The sequence below is a fragment of the Leucopleurus acutus genome (genome assembly GCF_964270905.1).
Source record: "Leucopleurus acutus genome assembly, chromosome: 1".
In the NCBI taxonomy this organism is placed as follows: Eukaryota; Metazoa; Chordata; class Mammalia; order Artiodactyla; family Delphinidae; genus Leucopleurus; species Leucopleurus acutus.
In genome coordinates, this window is record NC_139142.1 from 196,177,254 (window position 1) to 196,196,890 (window position 19,637).

The 19,637-nt window shown below is 45.2% G+C and overlaps 1 protein-coding gene across 2 annotated transcripts in view; it reads right to left on the bottom strand.

The window, feature by feature from the left end:
* FRMD4A (FERM domain containing 4A) overlaps positions 1 to 19,637 on the bottom strand; it is a gene marked incomplete at both ends in the record, with an annotated part of 616,891 nt that overhangs the window by 459,194 nt on the left and 138,060 nt on the right. Inside the window, one exon of one of the 2 annotated variants that reach the window (XM_082854721.1) lies at positions 6,902 to 6,934. The exons of the other annotated variant lie outside the window; for it this stretch is intronic. Coding sequence (XP_082710847.1) covers positions 6,902 to 6,934 — 33 coding nt within the window. Of the gene's footprint in view, positions 1 to 6,901; positions 6,935 to 19,637 lie in introns of those variants that run through there. 2 annotated transcript variants of the gene reach the window in all.

A 19,637-nucleotide genomic window follows, 5' to 3' on the forward strand; every position in this document is an offset into this window, starting at 1 on the left:
TGAGGCGGAAGGACGGTCAGGCTCCTTTCTCCTGCTCAGCAGCTTTGCTGTGAAGAGAACGCTTCTCCTGCTGGCAACGTACCAAACAGATCTGACCAGAAAATTAACAGAATGGCCACAAATAAATCAACTCCCTATTTCTTTTTGTTATCAGAAATGCTCAGAAATGCTCATCTTACATCCTCCCTTCCCTCAATCATGCTAACATTTACCTGCCACACTCATATTCCAGTTTAATTATATGGCATGAGGTCAGGAGCTTGAGGGCCCTCATCTGTCTTCTTTTTCCCAAGTAGTCAATACAAGCGGAGCTTGGCTTACCAGCCCCTGGGAGTGGCCACCTGGGGCCCTGTTAGCTCATCTGATGAAGCCAGTGGCCCAGGCCTTTTCTCATTCCACGGGGCCATCCAGGCGGCCTCCTCTGTGACTTCATAAAATCTCCTGGGCCAACAAGAACTTTGTTGGTACACGATGAAAAAGGACCAAGCATGGTTTTGAAAGCCCAACAGTAGCCAGGCTGTTTCGCAGTCTGTTCCTGGCTCTTTCACCTACCTTCTGGGGCATGGAAGGTGGAACAAGTCTCGGGTCCTGCATTTGCCCAGGTCTGGTCTCCAAGCACCAAGCCCTCACTGTTGGGAAACAGGAGAGCTGTTCTGTCTGGGGAGACCCAGCAGATGCACCCCTCTGCCCATTCCCAGCTCTCTCCTCCCAGGGGGCTTGTGACCACTGCAGTAAAGATCACATAAGGTAATGCACGTTCAACTTTACAAGATCTAAAGATAGACTGTCCTTTTATGAAGGTGTCAGTGAAGAGATGACAAAAGCAAAACCTGGGGCAGAAAAGGGATTTTCTCGAGGTCCTGGAGAGGAAACCTTTCCGCTTAAGCTGAATCTACAGTCTTTTCTTCTGAACCATCTCCCTATCATAATTATTTTGTGTGAAAGGCCTGACAGTAATGAGAGCTGATTTACGCTCCAAAGTCACCTGCTTTATGCTGAGCTCTTGGAGTTGCACCTCGACAGGCAAGGCCCTGACTTGACAGGTGTCTTGCCGGTGGGAGGGGCTTTCCTTCTGTGTTTTAGCTCGAAGATTGATGGTCTGCCTTTCCTACTTGTACTCATGACTATGACCATTCATTCCAAACCCTTGTCACATGACTTGCATTTCTGTATATATTCATTTATATATTTGTTCACACACTGATACTAGTCATAGCTAACATTTATGATGGCATGCCAAGACCCTAAAGCAGTTATCTTATTTACTTCTCACAACAATCTACGGTATTCGTCCCATCACTGTACGCATTTTATGCATGAGAAAACTAGGCTCAGGAAATTACACGCTAGTCAGAGGCAGAGCTAGAGTTTGAACCACACGTTTTACAGGAGCTCAAAGCAGTCCGCAGTCTGACGAGGAGAGGCTATGGTGACTCGTGCGTCTCCTCTCATTAACCAGAAAAATTGTCCTATGGTCCCCAACTTCCGCTCCACAATTCACAGATTCCTTGAAAGAGGTTGTTTGAAAAAAGAATAAAGTTGTTTCTTGTTCGTACCCAACTGAGTTGAGGGATTCAATAAATGCACTGCAGTAGCTCTTTGTAAAGGAATCTGACGCATGCCTCATAACCAAACCTATTTCTGGTTTTATTGGCCTTATGGTGAATATTCACAGCATCATAAAAACAGGGCGTGTCTCAAAGTCTCCTCCTGGCTTCACAGGTAGGATCATCCTTACCTGTCTTAGAAGCCTCTAGATTAGAAACTGTATAAACCTTTCTCAGGAAAACATTTTGATGTCAAGAAACATTGCCTTGAATTTAATCTACAGCTGCCATGTTTCAGCTCCAGTAGTTTTCCTCTTATTCAAGTCTCCATTAAGATAAAGTATAGCCTGTCACCAGCTGGTGAATAATCTTGTATATATTTAATGTGTTGGAAAGTGATCGTCAAGTCCCCCCTTAGTCTTCCCAACTCAGACTACACCATTCTTTAGTCTGTACTGACTTCCAGTTCAGAGAGTTCTTTAACCGGGAGATTGCAATATTTTATCAGAATCTCTGCATCAAGCAGGTGGAGTCATTTCAGACACTCTCCTCCATGGAGTCCTGGCAAAGCCTCAAGCGGCCTTAGCACAATTCTAAGTGACTTGAAGGGTTTCCTATACTCTATGATAATTGGTCTAAAGAGCCAGAGAGCCTTTGTACTCGTTTGAGTCTTTCTTTTGCTCTCTGTATTGCCTGTAATTTTAGGATGTTCACATCTTACATCTGTATCTGATGTGCTTCCAGAAGTGCAGTGTGGTGGAGAAGGATTGTCCTTGAACTAACAGCAGCTGCTGCGTGGGGTACTTACCCTGGGTGCACAAGAGCCAGGCACAATTCTTGTGTTCATTTCAGTTGCTTACACTTTCTCAGCTCAGCTTACATTTCTCCTCAGTATCCCTTTCATAAATGCCCTCGTCCTTTCAGAATGACTGCCCTTAGATATCTACCTCATGCCACAGATCAGAAGTCGCTCCTTCAAAAAAAGTAACTGAAGTGCAGTAAATGACACAATATCTTTGAGGCAGAAATTAGGGAATCAGACATAAATAGCACCTTCTCTGGGGAGTTAGCTAATTATAAATGGAGAGGAGATAATAAAGGCAAGAGTTATCACAGTATTCTAAAAACCCAAGTTAGCACACAGAAGGGTTACCAAGCTGTCAAACTAAACTTTTTAAAAGTTAACACTCCATCCTTTGTAGAGAAGTTCATTTCAATCCATTTACCGTGCAAGTGCTTGACAAAACATATCTGTGATGCTGGATATAAAAGATGGACCTCCCATGTCTCAATAAATGAAAACTAGAACTACCATATAATCCAGAAATTCCACTTCTGGGTATTTATCCAAAGGAAATGAAATCACTAACTCAAAAAGATATCTGCACCCCTTGTTCACTGCAGCCTTATTTACAAGGGCCAAGACATGGAAGCAACCAAACTGTCTACCAGTGGGTAAATGGATGAAGAAATTGTTTTATATATATACGCATAGAAAATGAAATACTAACCAGCCATAAAAAAGAAGGAAATCCTGCCGTTTGTGACAACATGGATAGAACCTGAGGGCATTATGCTAAGTGTGATAAGTCGGACAGAGAAAGATGAATGTTGTATGATCTCCCTCATACGTGGAATTAAAAAAAAAACTCACAGAAAAAGAGATCATATTTGTGGTCACCAGAGGCGGGGAATGGGGGAGGGGGGATTGCAGGAAGGTGGTCAAAAGGTACAAACTTCTGGTCATAAGATCACTAAGTACTAGGGACGTAACGTACAGCATGGTGAGAACAGTGAACATTGCTGAATGTTATATTTGAAAGTTGCTAAGAGTGTAAATCCTAAAAGTTTTCATCACAAAGAAAAACATTTTTTGCTAACTATATGAGGGGCTGGATGTTAAATAAACTTATTGTGATGACCATTTTGAAATACATACATATGTCAAGTCATTACGCTCCACACGTTAAATGTATACAGGGTCACGGTATGTCAGTTACATTTCAGTAAAACGGAAAGGAAAAACCAAAAGATGGACCTTTAACCAAGCCATCTTCCTTTCCCTCCTTCCTCTCCCCTTCCCTCCCCTTTCTTTTCCTCTCTCCTCTCCTCTTGCGAATTTTGTAGCAGGCACTGGCAAGCCGGAATCACAAGAAGCTGAAAGTGAGAGGAATTTTTCTGCCAGCTTCATTCATTGGAGGCAGTGCACAGAGGATTAACGAGAATTATGAAAAATGGGAGATTAAAAATCAAATTAAAAAGGACACTTTTAAAAAGTGCAGAAAGAAGATTAATGATAAAATTCTTTCCTTGACCCTTCTAGGAGAAATGACTCAACCGGTGCCCCTCTTTCTCTTTCTTCCCTCAGCCTCTGCAAACATCATTTGTTATGGTTGGAATTCTGAGGCCTGTGTCGTGGCCTGCCAGGAGGCCAGTCACAAGTATATCCGTCAGCCTGGAGACGCTCTGAGATTGCATTATATGTAAGAGGAAGAATAAGTAGTGCACTCAAGTGAATCCAGCCACAGGCCAAAAGCTGCCCTTAAGTGCCCGCATCCCTGACAACACACTGACCGTGACGTGGGGAGGCCAGCTGCCACCCTGTCTGTTTCCAGGTATGTCAAGTGTGGCCACCACCCAGGAGGCACTCGTGCTCAGGTGCCCTCTTTGCAAATGCCTTAATTTGAACACTCGTGAACATTTTGCCCACCTCCTTTTGCCACTTCCAGTTCATCTCATGCATATTTATGTGCCAATTATGCAAATCCCAAGATAAAAATGCATTAAGCACCCATGATTTAGACTGGTTAAGTCTATTACACGGCATAATGAAATTAGTGCCTGATGTCCAATTTACCTCAACACTTGCTTTAAACTGTCAGTAAGTTACTAAGTAACCATAACACATCAAAATTTAGCGCTAGGAGGCTTGCTCTGTGCAACCCATCGTGATAATCTGAAATCTGCAACTTCCAGCTAAATCCTTATGAAAGGGGGAAAATATTCCAGAATAGGCTTAATGAGACACAACGTGGATCAAAGTTTAAGAACATCAACGCACTGCCGCTGATCTAAGTCTTTGGATATACCTTTAAAAATCACTGGGTAAGGGGCTTTCCTGGTGGCGCAGTGGTTGAGAGTCCGCCTGCCGATGCAGGGGACACGGGTTCGTGCCCCGGTCCGGGAAGATCCCACATGCCGCGGAGCGGCTGGGCCCGTGAGCCATGGCCGCTGAGCCTGCGCATCCGGAGCCTGTGCTCCGCAACGGGAGAGGCCACAGCAGTGAGAGGCCCACGTACCAAAAAAAAAAAAAAAAAAAAAAAAAAAAATCACTGGGTAATTTCAACAACACAGACAGGGCAATTAAGGAACCAAAGCTGAGACCCATCAAAGGGATATCCTCTTGACTTCTACACAGTGAAGTCTTGTCCCCTAAGTCATGATGATACTGGAAGTTACCAAATTCAAATGTAATTTGTATCTTCAATATGGACCTATCGATTTCCAGAGTCAGAAAGAAAGAGACTTAAAAAGAATTCAAGGAGCAATTTAATCCACACACACAAATCTCATGAAACCTAAAAATTAGTGGGTTGGAGTAACAGTCGGTTTGCTATGTAGAGATTCTACGTTTGAACTCTAGCGGGAGTCTCCCCCCCCTCCCCGCCCACCGCCACCCAGCAGTTTCAATATTCGTTGTGTGATATAATGGTTAAGGAACAAGCCATGATGTGAATTAAACTGATAAACATAATATACGAGTAGTCTGACCCACTGACATCCATTTCTCCCATTTTCATCAGCCCCCAGTGTGACTGACGCAGTGTTTAGGTTCTGACTCATCTGCACTGGGAACTCCCCTCCAAGTCTATGAGAGTTGTACTCGCATTAAGGTTTTGAGTGCAGATTCATAGCTCCGATGGGAGCCTGACCGTGCACAGGACCACGGTAGAGGGTCAGTGGCAGCAATTTCAAAAGCTGGCCAAACGAACAGATTTGCATGCCATCCTCTAAAGCAGTCACACCCCACCCAGTCAGTAAAGAGACACAGGAATCCAATGCCATTCTCTTTGCAGTGCTGGACAACACGGGAAACGACGTTTCCACAGCACCCTGGATTGAGCTACGCTGCCTGCAACCAGAACGATGTCAGCTATGTGCTCCAAGACAGCAAACGGGTCACAGAGGGGATCTTGCAGGAGATCAGCTGAGGCTGTGATTAGAAACTTTGGTAACCAACTAATTTGGGGCAATCCTTCTAATGAATGACTGTCAAATGACGGGGGAACATGACGGGGAAATGGGGAATTCTCCGGAAGGATGGGAGGCTTTCATGCTTAAGATTCTAGTTCTAACATCCTCTTAAAGCATTGTGGTCATGCTCATTAACTAGCAGGGGGAAAAAAATGTTCAATGACAAAAGAGTCCATTTGTGTTGGAATCACTAAATGGAGCATCAAAGAGATGAGGTAAATCAAAGCGTTAATCTTTCGGCTTCAACTCTGCTGTGTGGTTTTGGAGCCAACTTCCCTCTAATTTTTTGGAAAGGTAGTATTTCCAGCACGATTTAGAACTTTTGGCACACCTATTTAGAGTTATACGTGGATACACTAGATATCAAATCGACTCATCATCACCTGAGCTTTTAATGCCCCATCTTCACGGCATTCCCTTTTTCAAGTGAAAAACTCCAGCCGGGAGAACAAGTTCCCAGACCCTCCGGGAGACCGGTGAGCTGTTTCCCACGGGCGTCTCTAAATGTTACAGGACCGAGTTCTAGGTGGCAGGCTAGTCCAGTGCACTGGACTCTTCTCCGCGAGGCTGGCAGTTCTCTGAGAACACGCTGGCTTCCAGAATGCATTAACCTACTTTCCACTGAGAATTCCCTTGCCCTCTTGCTCTAGAGAAGAGGGGGAGGAAAGAGGATATTTCGAGTGGGAGCTGGGCACGCTCTCCTTTAAAACGTGTTACTTCTCCTGCTAAACAGCAATACAGAAATCGGTACTTCCTGCAATGAACAGCTCTGAGGGCTGCACAGCCTCCAAGGAAGAGTGACTGGAAATCCTGCTAAAATATGGCTGTCTAGTCGCCGAGAGGAGAACTCATTTACTAAGATTCCCATCCATTGTCCACACTGACAGCTGGTTTGCTCCCCCCTGCTTTCCCCTTCCCACTGATCTGGCTGCCTTTGAGGCGAGCCTATTCTTTGAGAGATCCAGTTGCATTCGCCAGCCTAGTTCTGAAACAAGACAAAAGCTCTGCGAGCCTCCCATTCACCGAGGCTTCGGGCACCTCAGCGGCCTTTTCTGTGCCTCCAAGCGCAATCAAAAGGAATTGAGATCCAGCCTCCTTACCTTCGTCCTCATCGGAGACAGGAGCCCTTCCATTTTGGCGGAATCCTCATGCCAGCTTCCCTCGCCCCCAAGTTACTCTCTCTGCTCGCAGCCCTTAAGCATCCCACATGAAAAGAGCCATGCCAGGAGTTTGCTGGTCACTCCCCTTTTCCCGGTGGTGGCAGGGAACTGCCACCCTGTCTAACTTGAATTCCCAGTGCCTGGGGGAAAGCACTGTTCCTGGAGAAGCCTGCCCCTCTCCTCACCCTCTTCCCTCGCTCTTTCTCTCTCTCCCGCACTCTCTCTCCCCTCCCTCTCTCTCCTCCCTCTCTCTTTCCATAATCTGCCTACAGCTCTCTGTGTACCAGCCTCACTTGACAAACGATTCCTGTCTGAGGTACTGCATTTGAGCCAGGAAAAGTGATCTGCACCAAAGCACAGGGGCAGCTCACCCAGGACAGGAGGCAAGGGGGGCTGAGCTGTGCCCGGGCAACCCCCGGCTCCACGGCCGCTCTCTCTAGAGCTGACAGCCCAAGGCACTGCTGGAGCTATTCATTCATTCATTCCTCTTTTAAGGAACGGACCCTGACAGCCTTGCATCCAGGTGCCACCATTACTCAGCTGGCTTTCTGGCTGGTGTGCAGAAAGCCGAAAAAGAAATCTCACCATTTGGATATTTCCAGGTTCCCATTTTTCAGCCCAGTGTTGACATAACATCTGGATAGTTAACTGGGTTTTCTCGCTGTTTGACCAGATGTGTACAAGCATATAGGCAAAGCCTCTTCTTAGGAAAAGTTTCAAAAGCAGATTTATGGACTCGGTTCCTGAACAGCTGAGCATGAAATATTACGTGTGTGTGTGTGTGTGTGTGTGTGTGTGTGTGTGTGTGTGGTCCAGGACTCCACATAAACCGGGATTGAGTGTTTCATTCAGCCTTGTTGGTCCCTTGTAAAAAGTAGACAGTGAAAAAATATTGCCAAGATTTGGGTCAGGGCACAATGAAATTGAAAAAGATGAGGTTTTCTGCAACTTTTTCATGCTTGAGAAATTCTCTGTGTGGAAATAATTCGAAATCTCGACATCATATATACACGTGACACACACAGACCATATGTGACCTCATCAACGATATTTAAGGCTCATGCCCCCTGTCCCTTGGATGGAACTTGTCTATCTGCTGCTTTTATGCCTGACTCTTGATACATCTCCAAGATGGGGCGACCTGCATGCTGACCTCCAGATGGTGTCAGAGGTTGGCCGTCTCACCCAGCCTCTTCCTTCATTTGTGTTCTTCATCCTTGGTGAACCCATGTTTTCTCCTCCAGTTCATACACCTGCATTCTAAAGAACCCCAGGATCTACGCCAACTCTATCACCTCCTGATTCCTCTCCTTAGCTGATCCCCAGTCTTCTCCTCTTCACCTTTCCCTACTACATCTCAGGTGCACAACTGCAACCTCATTCTCATTCAACCAGGTACGTCCATCCTTTGGCCGGAGTCTTAGCATCCTGACAAAACTTCAACAACCCCAGCATATTGAGTGCAACACTCTGCTTTGATCTTTGCCATTTCTGGGGGACTCTGGACCTTGTTTCTCTAGTTATTAGCTTAACCATGACTTTTTCGTATTCAGTATACCAGTTTTGGGAGTCTCTTAATCTTTTATTTATTCAGTTATTCAACAAAGAGTTGTAATATACCTACTAAGGGCTGGGGTCTGTTCTAGTTTCAGGTGATACAGTGGAGAACAGTGTAGAGAAAGCCCTTGTCACCTCAGTTTTTACATCAACCTCTACCCATGTTCTTGTGTTTCTCTGTAAGATTGTAAACCTTACCATGAGATTCCCCTTCCACTACGACTCCACTCTCTTTGAGACCCTCCTGCTAGCAGGATACCCATTATTCACTTTCTTGAGGCAACTAAAAACTGATTTGTTCCACAAGAATGCCATTCTTCCACCTCCATCTTTAATTATATTCCCTCTTCCCCAAACCCTTCCTTTATCCCATCAAGGGCTTTATTTTTTTGCAGGGGAGTGAGGGAGAAAATCACTCTTGTTTTTTCAAGATAGCAACGCTCATCTGCCCTACTTCCTAGCCCTGGACATTAAAACAGATTTGCTCTTCCACTCATTTTTTTTTTTTTTTTTTTTGCAGTACGCGGGCCTCTCACTGTTGTGGCCTCTCCCGTTGTGGAGCACAGGCTCCGGACGCGCAGGCTCAGCGGCCATGGTTCACGGGCCCAGCCGCTCCGCGGCATGTGGGATCTTCCCGGACCAGGGCACAAACCCATGTCCCCTGCATCGGCAGGCGGACTCTCAACCACCGCACCACCAGGGAAGCACTTCCACTCATTTTTGACACGTCACTCATTCCATTTAGTTTTCATCCTGTTTGATTCCTCAACCACCTGGACAAGGGACATCCATCGTGTACCTTTTACTTCCCACAACGCTTTTCTGAAGGATTCTGTTCTGGTCTTGGCCCCTTCCTAGTCGTGGAGCCCCTCTCACCAAGATGACCTATTGGAATCACTTTTCTCAAGCTTTCTCCTTGACCCTTTTTTGTCTTTGGCACAACTGATAACCTCCTGCTTCTTGTTAATCTCTTTGACCCTAAATCTCCCAAAGGGTTAAAGTGGTAGAACAGAGCAGGACTGTGTCAGGTTAGAAAAAAAAATTAGACTGATTATATGTTTGAGGCTAGTTGGTTTCTGAGCAACTCCAAGCATAGTTTTTGGAACCAGAACAGCCTTTCTGAGCCAGAGGAAGAAGCTTGAGGAAGGAATTTGGAATCTCCTGTATCATCACAGCAAAGGAGGAAAGTGTAACATTTCTGGTCATTCACACTCCAGACCTCCAGCTCCTGGAGTCTGGGGTTGCTCACCATGTTCACAGTAGTCTTGAGGCAGGATACAGATGGACCCCTGGGGCAAACGGCTGGAGTGTGTGTCCTGTGGACCGATACTCCGAGACGAGAATAACAGGACAATTGAGAGAGGAGGCTGAGCTCTGCCCAGATAGAAGGTAAGAGACCACATATTCCTCATTCTCATATTCCCCGACTACACATGTGCAGAAAGGCTCCTTGGAGGTCAAAAGGGGAGTGATGCTAAGTGGCTAAGTCTACCCATAGGCCTCTTAGGTAGAATCCACCTTGGCTAAGAGATGCGTGTGCACTCATGGGAAGATCCTGAGATATACCAAATACAAACTTGGAACCAAGCAAATCAAAATGATTGGCCAAAGGAAACCCGGAAGAAATGCCCCATATTAAGTGATTCAAACTACCACGAGGGCGCGACTCTCTCTCTGAGCCCGCCCATGTGCCTGTCCACACATACTTGTACCCTTTTTTCTCCTAATGAATACTTCACTTGTTTCACTACTTTCCGTCTTTGCGGGAATTCTTTTTCCGCAAAGCCGTAGGGCCAGGGCCTTGTCACTGACCACTGGTCTAGTGGCTAGGATTTGGCGCTGTCACCACCACGACCCGACCTCAATCTCTGGCCGGGAACCAAAACCCGCTTCAAGCCACCGCTGCAGACCGAGGCCACCCGAGGTCAGGCTGAGAAGTCCCTGACTAACCTAAATCTTTGAACATTGATAGGACCTGGACCAAATTAGGATCCTGAGGTGATGCTGATGGTGATGGTAAAGATGGAACTGATGATGGCTCTCAACCACTTGTCTTGTACTAGGTTCTGGACTGAGCGACTTTCATGCATTAGCTCACACTACGCCCTCAGCTACCCTGTGAGGTAGGTCCTATGCTTATTGCAATTTTGCAGACGCTTTGGTTAAGTAATGTGCCTACACGATGGATCTCCATTTAGCTCAATGAGGCCACCGTTAGTAGGAATACTGTTTCCTTCCCATCTCCTCCACCAACATAAGACATAGAAAGAGTTCACGGTCCGTTCTTTATTAGCTACTGACTGCAAATTAGGCATTTGAAACCGTACGATTTTAGGCTACTGTGTGAACTTTAGTACCTCATTCACTTATTTGTTCACGAAAACAATATTCATTGGCCATCCACCTCAAGCCAGTTACCGTGTAAGATACTCACCAAGCGCAAGTCTGGTGTTTATTAAAGAAAGCGAGTTACTTGTGAGATGGACCATACCAGCCAATTTACTGCCTGTCATTTCCAAGTCCTTTAAGGACTGACCAATCCATCTCTTATATCTAACTTTGTTAGATTTATTCGGGGGATGGGAAGGGGCGGGTAGTGGTGGGGGAGCTTTTAGGAAATATTCTAACCTGGGCAACAGATGTGCCACGTCAGTTGACAATAACGACCAGCTCGTTAGTTCTCCTGACGCTCTTAAGGATGATGAGTGTGGCCAAAATACGCAAAAGTGGGAACCATCATTCACATTTCTCCCCCTAGGTTTCCTTAGGTCGAGGCACTCTCCGCTTACAATTTCATGGTCTCAAAGAGACCCTTTCGCTTCAAAAAGGGCAGGAGTTACCATCTGGGATCAATGCAGCCTTGGAAGAAAAAGTCAATGGATATCAAATATACAGAAACCAGTAAAGTATCAATTAAGTTTGCATCACAGGGAAAGGGAGTCTTGGCTCAAGTTTGCCTCACGGAATTTCCACTGCGTGGTAGGGGCTTCTGACCTTGGAGGGAACATTCCTGCACCAAGGAACCTCTCTTAGCACATACCTTTCTCCTTTTGGCCATCCTTCTTCCCCATTTTGACATTAAAAAAAGAAGAAAGAACTTCATAATAAACCTCTCTAGGCCAGGAGCACTTGGAAATGTCACAAAGGCCATTAGACAGGTCTCGGTCATGGCTCAGATTCCCCATCTCTCTTGCATTAATATGCCGACCCTTTCCTCCCCACATTTCTCCATTTTCAAGGTTAATTTCTTTAGGCCCCTTGTAGTCTCTGGGGACCACAGCCAGTTGCACATTTAAGGCTCATTATCCGAGGACGGTATTGCCCAGCTTCATAAACAGTTTCGATTTATTAATATAAGAGGACTGTGACCTGACAACCATTAGGGTTTTCCCTCTGTGACCCATCACTCCTTACTTCTTATTGGGAAACCTCCTCATTAAGACTTAGGCTTTCAGGCGATAAAGCATAGAAAAGACCTTATTCTCGGATGGGTTCCAGATCTCTCGGGCAACACTCTGGGACTTACTTTAACTCATGCCATAAATTTCCCTCCCATATCTACTTTCCGCTGCCTCTGCCCTTGATCTTGGGCCACACGTATTTACTTTGCTTTATAATGTAAATATCAAAACATATCACAGAGAAAAGTTCCACTTGCTACATGCTGAAACAAACGGCTCAATGAAAATTGTGAATTAACATCCAAATGCTTGAATTTATGTTTGTATCCGGTAAGGAGAAACATTCTGTAAGTTATCGCAATACAAAAATTATATACTGATTGACGTTCTTCCCAAGCGCTTTCACGCGCATCACCTTTTTAGAACCTCACGATAATCCTGCGTGGTGCGGCAGGTATTAATTTCCATTTCGAAAAGTTGGAGGGGCTAATAGGAAGAAAGTAACATTTACCGACTATACGTTTTGTCCTGGCTTTGAGCTGAGTACTTTTAAGTGCCATCTCATTTTGTCTTCGATGGTACATTATTATCCCCATTTAGCAGATGAGAGAATGGAGAATTAAGTATCGTGGTAGACTGCATCATTTAGCCTTAGTTATTCATGCATGTTGTTATCCATGCCGTCTACCACTCAGATTTTGCCATGCTCTCTCACTTCCTCTGGCTGTGGCTATGTGACTGCTTTGGGCTGGTGAGATGTTAACAAATGCGGTACAAATAGAAGATTGACAACGTCCATGGGAAGGGCATACCCCGCCTAGTCTGCTGATCCCAGGCAGTGTGTTTGTTAGGCAGCTAACGGATACAATAACTTATCCAAGATCACAGTTTCTAAACAGTAGAACCAGAACTAGACACAGGATTTCCAACTTCAAATTTTCCTACTCTACACAGTTCCGAAAACAAGTCATGTAGAGCGATGGACGTGATGGTCATTCAAGTATTTCCAGACCTCTGGATCAGTATCTGAGCTTCAAGACACACACTAGTGAGCTCGTGTTACTGAATAGCAAGCACAAGACTGACAGCATTTCATTCTCAATGCTTTTTTCCTCCACTGTTTTCATTCTAAAATTGCAGAAGCCTGTGGGAAGGTGGGTGTTAGGCTGTAAGTCTTGGTTGATCAGTCGTCTCATCTTTACGATCTTTCAGATGCTCTGTCCCACTTTCTAAAGAACAGCAATTGCCAAAAGTTACCAGCAATCAGTACAGCAGTTAATTGGAATCTAGCCCTGGGAGACATCTTCCTTCAGCAGTTCTTGTCTTTCTGAAAAAGTGCCACACGGTGGGAAAAAGAAAACCGCTTTTGTTCATCCTAATGCAAACTGAAACTGGAAATGGGTTTCTACCTACCCCGTCTGTTTTACAAAAGGAAAAAGAACAGAATGACATTACTTTGCAAGGTGTTTGAAAAGACGTATTTACAGGGCTTCCCTGGTGGCGCAGTGGTTGAGAGTCCGCCTGCCAATGCAGGGGACACGGGTTCGTGCCCCGGTTCGGGAAGATCCCACATGCCGCAGAGCGGTTGGGCCCGTGAGCCGTGGCCGCTGAGCCTGCGCGTCCGGAGCCTGTGCTCCGCAACGGGAGAGGCCACAACAGTGAGAGGCCCACGTACCGCAAAAAAAAAAAAAAAAAAGAAAGAAAAAAAAGAGGTATTTACATTTCTCTTTCTTTTCTTTAAGGTTGTTGGTTTAAGTGCTTTTGTCAAGAGGGAGGAAACCAACAGCTGCTGTGGCCTCAGAACATTACTCCTGTGCTGGCTTAGGAGGCCTCTGGGGCACAGATAGGGAGAAGCTGAAGGGGGTTCTGCGCGCAAGGCACCGAGGAAGCTGCTGGTACTTGCTTTCCTTCTGATCCCCGAGGAGGGGGAAGCAGTTGGATGTTCCTTTACCCCTCCCCACTCTCCTCCCTGCAAAGAAGGCATCTGTTAGCATTTTTAAGGCCTCCTGTTTCTGTTGGGGTCCTTATTTCAATGCTCCAAATAAGTCATTGTGCTGAAGGATATTATGTAGGGGAAACACTTTTTCTTGATCTTTCTCTCAAAATGTTCAGGAAGGTCAGGCCTTAGACAGATCACTTTCAAAAATCAAAACCTGGACATGGATGGGACAAAAATGACAGTGATGTGCAGAGACGGGAATCCTAGCAGTTTCTGCTTTGGAGACTTTTGAACCCTCGAGCTGTGTAAACAGAACAAGAACTTTTTTCTCTAATGTGCCCACCACACATTCTGGGGGTATGAAAGAGAGCCTCCATCCTCATCCTAAAAGCACCTCATGAATGACTGAGCTCATCTAAGCTGCACACCGAGATGCTGCATGGTTCTTTCAAGCCACATGTATGTGTTAAGAAATGTCTTAGTGCATTCAGCCTGCTATAATAGAAATACCATAGACAGGGTGGCATATAAACAACAGAAATTTACTTCTTACAGTTCTGGAAGCTGAGGAGGCCAAGATCAAAGCGCCATCAGGTTCACTGTCTGGTGAGGGCCCACTTCATAGTTCACAGACTGCTGTCTTTTCGCTGTGTCCTCACATGGAGGAAGGGACAAGGCAGCTCTGTGGAGTCCCTTTTCTAAGGGCACTAACACCATTCATGGGGGCTCCACCCTCATGACCTAGTCACCTCCCAGAGGCCCCACCTCCTAATACCATCACGTTGGCGGTTAGGTTTCAACATTATGAATTTTGGGAGACACAAACATTCTGTTGATAGGAAGAACCTACTGTATGCTAAGCCCAGCCAGAGGCTCTGCTCTGAGGTTACCAAAGTAATGAAGACTGGTCATGGCTCTTGAAGAATTCCAGGGATTGGAGATGATTATACTGAGGGAGAACTAGCAGAACGGGGTTGGACAATTAAAGTGGAACCAAAGGTGGGACAAGTACTGATTCACATGGCACTGTGGATGGAGGCTTCACAGAGGGGGCTATTTTCGTGGCTTCAAGGCCACTATGTGGGGCTTACAGTTGTCAAGATGGTGGGATGGGCACAGAGAAGGGTCAGACTGAAGAGAGGATTTTGGGCAGAAAGAATAACACATGAAAATGAAATACAGAGGCAGAAAATAACATGATGCTTGAGGATAAAGGTAAGAACACCAAGGTGTGCAGAGTGCTGACAAGTGATCTCCAGGTTATATGATTTTCCCTAATTTAAAACTTAATTTACACCTCACAGTATTTGAAAAAATCTAGACACCACGCACAAATAATAGGCATAATTCACTTTATACCATTAGTGTTTTTTTGAAAATTTGCATATTAATTTACTTCACATTCTGCAGGAAATTCTTTTATTTCCTGAGTGCTGATTCTTTTAAGTTATTTAACACAAGTTGAAGTGTGCATACCTGCACAGTACTTGATGGTCTCTTTAATTACCAGTAGTGAGATTACCTAATAATGGAATTATGCTGAGAACGTGACCTTTCAAACACCAAATGTGCCTCAATGTGCATTATTTTCATAGCTCTGAGGAGTTTTTCAAATCAATCCTGCAACTTAAATTTTTTTGGCCAGTTTTGACCTGAGGCACAAAGGAAAATAATTGCTTAATTCCATTTCTTACTGTGTCAAACTCATGGAATTAATGATAGATATTGATGGGCATCTTTTATCCCAAAACCTGGAAACACACTCTGGTTCACAAGCTGTATCTGAACCTTGAGATCTAACTATGTGCTTTAAAAGCAAAACTAGTGACTTTCTTTCATAAACAGAAAAAGAGGCACTAGTGCCTGAGGTCACAAAGTCACTGGCATTTTAATCAGACAAGAGGAGTATTTCTACCTCAATTCTAATAAAACGTGATTTTTCTGATTCAGAACCTCAGCCTGACCCCGAGAAACCAAACTCTGCATGTGAAGAGTACTGCATTTAAACATAATGGTAGTTAATCATAAGCATTGAGAGAAGTTATGATATGGAACACGGCTACAGAAAAGTAGGTATTGTCTTAAAACTTTGCTATGATCATGGAATGACCACCTGGTCATGGTCTGGGGAGAGGGACTGGACCTTTTAAAACCAGATCATCAAAGTTCTTATACCTGAACTCATTTTCTATATCTAACTTGTTGAATAATCTTGGTATTTACCTTGCTTCTCTTAGCCAACTTTCTATTCTATTAAATGGGAAAATTACTAGTTCTCAAGTGTTCCCAAACCTTCCTAAATAAATGGTATTTTCTTTCCAATTTATGTGAATTTATTTGCTCAACGAAGATTAAAGTTCCCTATGCAAGGCATCCTGCCCATCTCCCGAGGGGCATCCTGACTATTTGCAGACGCATATGCCCAGGCTGGGCAAGACATAACTCCTTTTTCACCTCTCTATGAAATAAATCTCCTGAAGCTTTGTTTCAATGGAGCCCAGATGTATGGCACATGGGCTATGTGTCAGAAATGAAAAGAGAGAAGTTTGGGGAATTAAGTGGTATTTCTTTTTTCTTTTTCTTTTTTTCTTTTTTTATGGAAACGCTGGATTTCCTTACCATATCCTTAGGCGGGGATCGCCAAGATGCAACTCTGCGGGAACAATGGTGCATAAACAAACATGACCACTAACGTAGTTTAGGGTGTCTCCCTTTCATGTCTGAATATGTTTAGACACTTACACAACCAGAGAGCTTGGAATGAAAGAAAACAATGCCCAGGAGAAAGGAATGCTTTGAATCTGGGTCGCTAGGCCTTGATATCGCTTACCTTTTCTCTGTTAAACCAACCCAAGGCCATTGCACATCTTGATCTTCCTTTGCCAGAATCTGTGTCTAGACAAATTTTTCCCAGATGTATAGCTCAGAAATAACCTTCCACCCCACTTTTCCTATTATGTGTCTAATATGGCATAGCCCGAAGCCACTGCGGGGTCTAATCTGCACGTCTGTTTCAAGAAGCCCAGAGACACCATTTGCATAAGGCTCTTGCTTTCTGGGAGACCTTAGGAGAAGGATTTAGAGATGGATTCTTTTCATTTAGTCCAAAACATCCCCAGGAGAGATATCTGTGACTTAACTTCAACAGCTGTAGGGTATTCTTGGGGACAGAGGTACCGCCCTAAGAGAAAGGAGAGGTACTGAAGGTCAGAACACAGCAGCAGAGGCAGACTCCAAAGCCCTGGTAAGTCCTGCCACGTGGTGCCACTTTCCTGATCTTCTTGGGGACTTAGGCTAAGTCCAAAAAACAAGAGAACTAGACCACTAGAATCACAACGACATATTATAGTAGGAAAAAGAAAACAGACACAATGCATGAAAAGGGAATGTACCCATGGTTACAAAGCTGTAGAGACAGCAGTTGGAGGTGGGGCTGGTCAGAGCAGCCATGGCACCGATGTTGTAGTATCTACAGGTGATGTTCTCAGCGGAAGAGGTGATAGGGTGGCCATGGTGGTGGCAGAGCAGGAACCAGAACTGAACCTGGGTATGAGTGGCAGCAGCCTCAGGAGTTGGTGGCCAAGGTGGAGAATCTCTAGCAGCTACAGGAGAGCAGTGGCAGCAGTAGCAGCCTCAGGGATGGGCACCTTCGGCAGTTCTAGAGGGACCTGATGGCGGCAGCAGTAGAGAAGGCTGCTACCAGCCAAAGCCACAGGGAAGAATAATCCACACTAGACCTAGAAGGTGTGGGGCTGAGCTGGGCTGGACCCAGCAGAAGCAGCAGTGGCCAGGTTCTGTAAAGAGTGGGAGAGAATGGTAACAGCAGTGGGGCAGAGATAGGCTTAGCAATGGCTCCAAATAAGAAAAGAAAACAAATATATAACAGCAGGCAAGAGTGCAGCCAGAGCAGAATCATTATGGGTCAAATGTAAAGACAGGAGCAGGTCCAGAGGACCAGCTGCACAGAGCGCATGGTCAGTGGAGCAGTGCAGTAGGTAAGGGTATGAGCTGGGATCCACATAGCTGAGCAAAGGAAACATGATGGTCTGGGGACTCTGCTGCTCTGATATTCAATGTCACCCACATGTGATCCACAGGTATAGACTGTGTATCTTCTTCCCTCTTAATTATATTCATACCCTCCCGAGAGAGGAGAGGGTTATTCAGCCTCTGAGGCTGCAGCTGTTGGACTGAGCTCCACATTTCTGACCAGGAGATTCAGCAGGAGAGACTGTGGTTTTTGACTGCTCAAGGTGGCCCTGGGCATAGTTGTACCTTCAAGAATAATTTATAATAAGAAACAGCCTCTAGTCTAGAAATATAGTGATGCTACTTCTCAAAGGCAGAATAAGCCTTACTCCATGATATAAAAGCTCAGTATATTAGAGTTGAATTTTATATCAACTAGTCTATCCACTCACTTCACAGACAGGTAAACTGAGTCCCAGGGAGCTCGGTGAATTTCCTAAGATTACGTTGAGTCCTCAGCCCTCCTAATTCAATGTTCTTTCTTCTCCAACACACTGTCTTCTATATATGCCCTGCTGGTGGAATGCTGGTGGAATGACTTGGAAACTCTGCATGGACATTTGCTTTGACCTGTATCCAAGGCATTTCTCCACTGATCCTCCAATGTACAGAGGGAAACAGACAGCCAGGTCTTGTGGGAAGAATTGATAGGGAGGACACAGGTCTGTCACAGAGGAGGGACCCAATGAACAGCTGCTGAATGACATATCCTGGGGTGTTAGAAATAGACTCAGAGAATTTGGTTTGTATTTGAGTCCATAATTTGCTAGGAGAAAAGAAAGCAATACAAAGAAAGATAACACAAAGAGTGACGGAACTAACAGAAATAGATGGTTCACATTCCCCTAGGGCACTGGCCAGAAAATAAAAGCTGGGTACCGTTCTGCCCCCATTAATTAGGCAGAATTACAGGATGCCCAGGCAGAAGGTAGTTTCTAATGGTGGCCAATCCCTGCTACTCGCTAAAAAGAGAGGATACGATGGTCCATTAGGCTTATGGGCTGTGAGGCTGTGGCCTTCCCAGTTCCCCATGAGGAAGGTGAGGGGGTGCATCCCAGCAGAACCCACAGTGCAAATTCCCCATCTCTAATACCTTACAGGAAAGATATCTCCACCTACTTGGAGTCCCCTCAAATTTAATACATCCAAAACTCAACTCCAATCTTCTTTCTCCCAAATGAGCTCCCTCCCCAGACCTCCAAATGCTGTCACTGATGGTAGTAACTCTTCCAGTCAACCTTATACTCCTCCTCGCTCTCTACCTCTCCTCCTATGCCCAGGTCCCAAGACCTAATGCCTGGGCTGTTCCAGTGGCCTCCTGGTTGACTTCACCAGTGTGCATTTCTTAAATCGTACAGTTGGGTACACAGCATATTCTCCACTAAAAAATGTACCACAGCTCCCCATTACATGAAAGCGTAGTTCAGACTCCTTAACTTGGCTTTTAGGGTCACCTACCATCCTCTTTCCTGTTTACCTCCCCTCCTGCGAAATGCATTATTCAATCATTCCCACTTTCCCACTGCTATCCCCTTATCAAGAATCTCCCCCTTAATCAATGAGATAAAGCAGGCAAAGGGCCCTTTACTTGATCAGCACTCAGTAAATACTAGCCCTCTTCAAAGTCCACAGCCACTCCTCTTCCTTCAGGGAGCGTTCCCTCAGCAAACCAGCTCCCCCCTTAGCTATACTGCCTATTTGACATTTAGCTTAGGCTACCTTTGTGGTTGTTATCTTTTAACCTTCAACT